Source organism: Montipora capricornis, chromosome 2 (assembly GCF_036669925.1).
Source record: "Montipora capricornis isolate CH-2021 chromosome 2, ASM3666992v2, whole genome shotgun sequence".
Lineage (NCBI taxonomy): Eukaryota > Metazoa > Cnidaria > Anthozoa > Scleractinia > Acroporidae > Montipora > Montipora capricornis.
In genome coordinates, this window is record NC_090884.1 from 21,552,191 (window position 1) to 21,559,690 (window position 7,500).

At 37.5% G+C, this 7,500-nt stretch overlaps 1 protein-coding gene across 1 annotated transcript in view; it reads right to left on the minus strand.

Annotated features, from left to right (window-relative positions):
* LOC138039075 (probable E3 ubiquitin-protein ligase HERC1) overlaps positions 1 to 7,500 on the minus strand; it is a 98,520-nt gene that overhangs the window by 142 nt on the left and 90,878 nt on the right. Inside the window, exons 17-20 of the mRNA XM_068885243.1 lie at positions 2,306 to 2,444; positions 1,112 to 1,303; positions 495 to 716; positions 1 to 371 (exon numbers count right to left, since the gene is read on the minus strand). The exon at positions 1 to 371 is cut by the window's left edge and continues 142 nt beyond it. Coding sequence (XP_068741344.1) covers positions 181 to 371; positions 495 to 716; positions 1,112 to 1,303; positions 2,306 to 2,444 — 744 coding nt within the window. The 3' untranslated portion in view covers positions 1 to 180. The remainder of the gene's footprint in view (positions 372 to 494; positions 717 to 1,111; positions 1,304 to 2,305; positions 2,445 to 7,500) is intronic.

A 7,500-nucleotide genomic window follows, 5' to 3' on the forward strand; every position in this document is an offset into this window, starting at 1 on the left:
AGCTGTTCATAATAGAAGTCATAGTATTCTGTTGCAATTATTGCAAAATGTGAAAAGCTTTAATCTCATGATAGGCTTAAACTCCTACTACAATTATAAAGACAATGTACTTTAATATTATGCTCAATGAAATTCAGTCTTGCGTCACTAAGCCTTCAAGTTTCTAGGACTATAATTATATTAATTTTTTACCTCGTTTTTGGCATATGTCTGCAGCTTGCACCACATAACCTTGACAGGATCTGATTCAGGTCCATGTGCCAAATCCAGCAAAAGCAATGTGTCCAGGGGAAGGTTAAACCTAGTCACATCTACTTTATCAGGCACAGAGTCATTCATAAGACTTGACAGTGACACAACCATGGCCTTTTCTGTTGCAAACAAAAAGTGGCAGCTAAACATTGTTAAACAAGTTTGTTGATCACCCACCTGTGCACTTTATTTTAAACCCACAAATAAACGTAAAGTAGGATGCACTGAAATCTAATACTAACCTCGTTCTGGATCTCTGTCTTCCAGACCATTTCCTAGTAGCGGAGAATTAAGCCACTTTTCACAATCTTTCTCTTCACGAGACACTGGTGGTCCTCCTAACATAGATCCTAATGTCTGTCCCACAAGAAGAGCTATGGATCTCTCTAGATCCACTAGCCATACCCAGCTAGCTGCAGGCTGGGTAAGTGGAAGAGCAGCTGGGTCAATTTTTGCAGGAGTACCTACAGGGGCAATAGTACATCAAACAGATTACAGAACCATGCTATTATTCCATAATAATTATAAAAGCCATATCATTATTATAATAACTATTATTATTAAAAACTGGATCATTGGATAATGCAATTCGAGAGTTTTGATTGGCTAAGCCATAATGGGTTATGAGCCATTATACCATGACCTACAAACACGGCAAGCATATGCATGATTTTTTGGGCCTTTTTACTTTTATTGTAGTCTAGTTTTCAATATTTTGGGGGCATTTTTAATAAAACAATTATTCTACTCGCTCTTGTTGGATATGAGATGATTACAGCCAACTCGGCACTACACGCCTCGTTGACTATCTATCATCTCATATCCAACGCGCGCTCATGGAATAATTGTTAATTATTACCTTGAACTGGCCACTCCAGCTCTTGCTCCTCTAATAAAGCTGCAGCTGGAAGAACTTTATTCAACCTATCTATTGATGGTATAAGTGCCAAAAATGAAGGCAGCAGTGGCTTAACAATCTCCAGTGGCATAAGTATCAGAGAATGGATAAGTATGGACAAAATGGAGCCTGCCACAGACTGATAAAGAACACCTAATAACAAAGGTTTGAGAATCATATTAGCAACCAACTGATGAGAATCTTGTGCAGTTGCAAAAGAAGACTGAAAAAAGTCCAGTCTTGAGTGGGATTCAAACCCATGACCATACAATTGCACTGCACCTTGCTTGTATGTGGCTTGATAGCTTTAATGGTAGAGTAACATGTAGTGCAATCACAGGTTCATGGGTTTAAATCCTGTTCAAGCCTAGAATTTTTTAGCCTTCCATATCAACTGCATCTGTTGCTTATTTCACTATGATGATTGCTCCAACATCAATACATGTATTTTCAACTGTGCAGCTGCAGTCCACAATGATATTTCATATACAGTTAAATGTATTACAGCAATCACAGTCACAGGTTCAAATCCCCATTAAGCCCCATTTTTAAAAAATGCATATTAAGTTTCTCACTGCACTGTGAGAAACTCTTTGCATCACTCAAGCTTCACTACCTGTACTCCTTTTCAGCAAATAGTTTCTCACAGCCACTGATCAACAATGCCCTGGTGCATGGGGTTTTTATAAACCACACTAGTTCACAAGGTACTGTATACTGTAAGACAAGCACATTGTGACATTTGTCTGCATCATCATTACAGCCATTAAATGAAAATTTAAAAAAAACGTGACCACATCAAACATAGTGAGGAAAAAAAGGAAAGGAACTTATTTAAGTGTCTGATCTTCTGGCGTTGGGGCACTAATTGGGGACACTGTAAAATGAAATCAAATCAACTTTGTTTTTTGAGGACCGGGGAAAACCAGACTACCCAGAGAAAACCCCTCAGAGCAGGGTAGAGACCCAACAAACTCAACCCACATATGACGCCGAGTCTGGGAATCGAACACAGGCCACATTGGAGGGAGGTGCATGCTCTCACCACTGCACTGTCCCTGCACCCTAACTCAAGGTCGAAAGTTAATCATTAAAAAACAACACAGTCTAAATAAATATAGAGAAAATGACAAATGAGCCTCTCAATAATAATACCTTGAAGTTTGTCCCTGATTTGACTTGCTACAGATCCTGTGTACTTTGCGAGCAGTCTGTGGGCTTGGTCCATTACATCACCAGAACAAGAAAGTACCAATGATAAATGATTATGAAGTACTTTACAGGCATGATCACTCTACCAAAAAGAAAGAGAAAAAATGCATGTTAACGTTTTGTGAAAGCTGTTACTTAAGTCCTGGCCTGTTACCTGATGTACATGTACATTTATGTAAGCTGAGAAAAAAAACTGTAAAGGAGTCAAAATGAAAACCCAAATCACAGCCTTAAATCGAAAGGGAAATGAACTTCAAGGAAAAATTAAATTTCTACTGGATTTAAAACCCTAAGCCTTAAACAATTTCATAACTTTGTCAGGAAAATTACTGGGCAGCAAAGTCTCTATAAGAATAAACAATTCAACCAATAATTCTTCTCAGTTTCAGGCATACTGAGAAAACGGTGGAACTACACGAAAACAGTCTGGGAAGAACAGACAAACTGTCTCTCTAAAGTTGATTTCCACAGAGTACTTACAGGTTAAATTGTTCCTTCACAGAATATTAGGGCACTTTCCTTTTGTTAGAACTGTTCAGCTAGACCAGTCAGTTTGCAATGAAAATGCAACAATTTGAAGGAACAGTAGCATGATAATAGTAGTATAGGAGTTGGGAGTACCAGCGTAAAAATTCAAAATTTGAAAACAAATACTGAAAATTGGGGGCCTCGAAAATAAATTGACCCATGAAAAAATTCAAAAATTTTTCCTCAAATTACTAATCTGAAATCAAATATATAATTATACAAATTTGAAATTCTTGCTGAATAAAAATATTGAATAAAAATTTTGAAAACAAATACAGAGAAAATGCGGAGCCTTGAGGAAATATTGTTTTCCTTTTTTCAACAAATGTTATCCAATGCTGGACACAAGCGAAGCATGAAGTTAGGCTGAAAAAATAATACTATTCACAAAATCTGTTTGTAAAATAATGTTGTTCTAAAATCTATTCACAAAAACTGTTATAAATACTTTATACAAAATTTGATTTAATATATTAATTGTTTGCAAAATTTGTTTTTAGAATTTGTTTTTAGAATTTGTTTTCAAAATCTGCTTTTAGAATCTGTTACAAAGCGAAAAAATTTAATTAGTAAAGTTTATGAGTAAAGTTTGTCAGCAAAGTTGAAATGCCTTTAAATATAATATTCACATTCTCGGTAAAACAGGAAGTCTATGATGTCATACCACAGGGACTGTAAATAAGTAAGTAAGTAAGTAAGTAAGTAAAGCCTTTATTTAAGAGGGAAACACTCAATAGGCAAAGGCTAATAAACTTGTGGCCCTCACAAAATACACAACTATTTACAATCTAACAAATATTGTAAGCTAAAATATATAAACATTTAAAATAATACAAGATTCAATCAAATGATGAAATGATGCAAACATTGTTGTTCGTTAAAAATCTTGGCAAACATGTTCTTTTTAAAACATGCTACAGAACCTAGTTTCCTAATTTCAACTGGTATACTATTCCACAGTCTTGTTGCCGAAACAGCGAAAGACCGTCCACTCTCTGTTTCTCTTATATATTTAGGACAAACAGCATTAATGCTTGAGTATCTAGTGTTGCGGGAGTGCCGCTCATTATTCAAAATTAAGTGTTCACTTAGATAATTCGACAAATGCCCATTAATTCGCTTATACATTATTAAGCATTTATCTATCTTATGCTGCTCATAAAACGGAATCCAACCTGGCTTGTTAAACAAAGCAACTGATGGTGTCATGCGATCGGCATAAGAAATAATGCGTGCTGCATGTTTTTGCGATCGTAAGACCCTATAAACCGACTCTTTATCACAATTTGCCCAAACAACATTAGCGTATGACATAACAGGGCGAATAATGCTATTATAAAACTGAAGTCGCTGTTTAAGAGGTAGACAGGCTCGAATCTTACGCAGTATTGCAATTCTAGAGGCCAACTTTTTACAAACTTTCTCAATATGTTCATTAAGGACGTTCGCCTGAAAATTTTTCAACATTGATTTTTTTCTGAAACTTTTACCACTGTAAGATGATGAGTTAGTTATGTCAGAAATGTAAAAAAAATGGGGGGTCACCGACTTCGTTTTGGAGAGAACATGCCCGGAAAAACACTTAAAATGTGACAAAATCGGGCTTCGTTGGCGAATAAGGCCAGTGCCTGTAAACCCAAATATATTGCAATTAAATCTTTGAAGTGAAATCTTCTCTGCCAAATATTGTTTAAGTGGACTTATTAAGTGAATTTAGTCAACTGGTGAGGATCAAGTTCGCGTTTAGCGACCACAGTTTCACGCACCTTGCAGCCGCAAGATGGCAGGATGCGATGTCCCGTGAGCAGAAATCTTGAAATTTTTTTAACTTCCCACATTGATTTTTTGTTCATGTTTGGACAACATGAAGATAATTGTAAATAAAATCCGTTTCTGGAGAGAAAAATAGGGGTCACCGAACGTCCAAGACCGTTAAATCAAGGCAAAGCTATAGCAATGACCTTTTGCCCTATCATTTCTTATTTTAGTACTTAGCGCGCGCGCTCCTGTATGACGTGGCGTGTGCATTTGCGTGCGCAGTAAGGATGCGCAGAAACAATTGGCGTGAACGTCCTTAAATGAAAATTTGCTGTCAATTTCTTATGCCTAATAAGGTAGCACAGTCCACATTACTGAGCTGTTTTCCATTTATGATAACACAGGGCTCAAAATTGCGACCAATATAGTCGCATTTGCAACTAAATTTTTCCCTTTGCGACTAAACTATCTGGAGAAGTCGCAAATTTGCGACTTGTTGTCACCTTCGCTCTTTCGAAACAAAAGGGTTAGCAGTTGCCACTTTGCTGCTACTTTTGCTAAAATAAATAAATGACAAAATTATTTTGTTTCTCACTGTGAAATTTCTCTGAAGATAGCATAATTGTTGAGTAATTTAGCTGGGATGTTACGTGCACAGCTCCATTCCTTCGATCATTCGCCATTTGTAGCGGTTTCTTTACACACAAGTATTGCGGGCTCATCTTTTTTTGCTAAACCGCTGACAACACAATGCAGCGCGGCAATTTTGCAACTAAAATTTGCGAAAATTGCAACATTACTACATTTTCGTATCTTGTCGCAAAATTCGTTAATTTCGAGCCCTGTAACATCTATGTCACTTCCATTAATGTTAGCTACACATCTTTTCCCAGTGGTCATGAGTACTTTAGTCTTGTCTTCATTTAATGGGAGCTTATTTGCTGAAGCCCATAATTGAATTTCAGAGACAGACTTATTTAGAGATGAACTTAAGGTGGCTAAGTTTTTTACATCCGCAAAAGCGGTGACAGTCGTATCGTCTGCGTAAAGGTCCAACTGAGCACTTGTATATGTTACAGGTCAAATTTATATTCAGGTAATTTTTTTTAACCTAGGTCAACTTTTAACAACCTACGTTATTTTTTTTAGGAGTTGCGCGGTAGATCATGGTGGCCGGACGTGTTTCATTGACATCCACCTAGTTTTGCACAGTAGATGCTTCTATAATTCTATAATTATAGTATAAATCTTCTAGAGTAAGAATGCGCCTTTGCAAATGATAATGCCCGCAAAGAAAAGTAAGAGAGGCGATCGTGGCTCGGTAGAAGAAGCCGAGACAAGTACTGCGAAGAAGACGGCCAATATGGCCGCCGACAATGGTGCAGGAATTGAAGAATCTATACACAAGATAAACGAACAAGAACAGCCAAGCCTCCTCGAAATCAAGCAGTTATTGGTGGATATTCAGATCCAAATAGCGGCTGTACTCACCGAAAATCTAAAACTTAGGAAGGAAATTGAAGAATTAAAAGACTCCGCAAATTTTAATGAGAAGGAACTCAATGATCTGAAGGACTCCTTGCTAAAGACGAAGAACGAAAACAAGACCTTAAAAGATTTTCTGGAGGAAACGAGGAGAGAGCTGAAAGCGGTGAAAGATGACTTTAGAGGGCAGAAGAAAGAAACTGAACAATTGTGGTCTGCTTTCGACGATTTGGAACAATACACGCGAAAGAACTCGCTAGAAATACACGGAATACCACAAAATGCATATTCGGATACGGATACGGCAGTCATTAAAGTGGCCGAAGCTTTGAACATAACTGTAGAGCCCGAGGACATCGAGATTTCTCACAAGCTGAGGAGGGGCACGGCTATTATAGTTAAATTTTGCAGTCACAAGGTAAAGTCCAAAATTTACAAGGAACGCGTTAAATTAAAGCATGTTAAAATCTCGGATCTTTTTCCAAGTTACGCTTCCTCTGGACAACAGCACCGAATTTTTGTTAATGAGAACCTTACAGCTTACAGGAGAAGGATGGTCGGAAAAGCCAACAAACGAAGGCAGGAAGGAACGCTTACTAGTGTTTGGACGTTGGACGGTAAGATGTACATTAAAACCTCGCCTGAAGGCGCCCCCGTAAGAATTTTTTCTGAAGAAGATCTAGATAACTTATAACTGTTTTGGAATGTTTCACGGCTGGTGGAGAGCGTCTCTACAATTTACAAAGCAACTGAGAGCTACGAACTTTTCCCGCAACAAATTATCTTTTAACCCTTTAATCAGTTTATCAGTTTTAGTATATGTCTTTCTGTTGGTATACACAAGGTTCTTTGCTCCCTTTCAGTTTATTTGTGATGCACTTTATTCTTTATTATTACAGTCGTCTGTACGCTTTACTTTGCACTAAATGGGTATGCTACATTTCAGAGACACATATCAGAATAATTTACCGTCTCATTACCCTTGGGGGGAAAACTGTTAAATTCCTCTCTCGTCTTAATAATAACAAAAGGAATGGAACTTAGAATCGGTTCAATAAACGCTAGGGGTTTAGGAGACAAGACTAAGCGACAGGAATTCTTTAACTGGCTTCGAAAGAAGCAGTTATCGATTTATTTCATCCAAGAAGCTCACTGTACGGAAAACAATATGCATGATTGGCGGGCCGAATGGGGGTACCAAGCTCTTTTCAGTTGTGGCACTAGTAAAAAGGCAGGTGTTATTATATTGTTTAACAATAACTTCTCTTTTCAAATTTCGCGAACATATTCTGATCCCGGGGGACGCTTTCTAGTTTGTGACATGACTACAAACGGGAAACAACTGACTTTGATAAACGTATACGCAC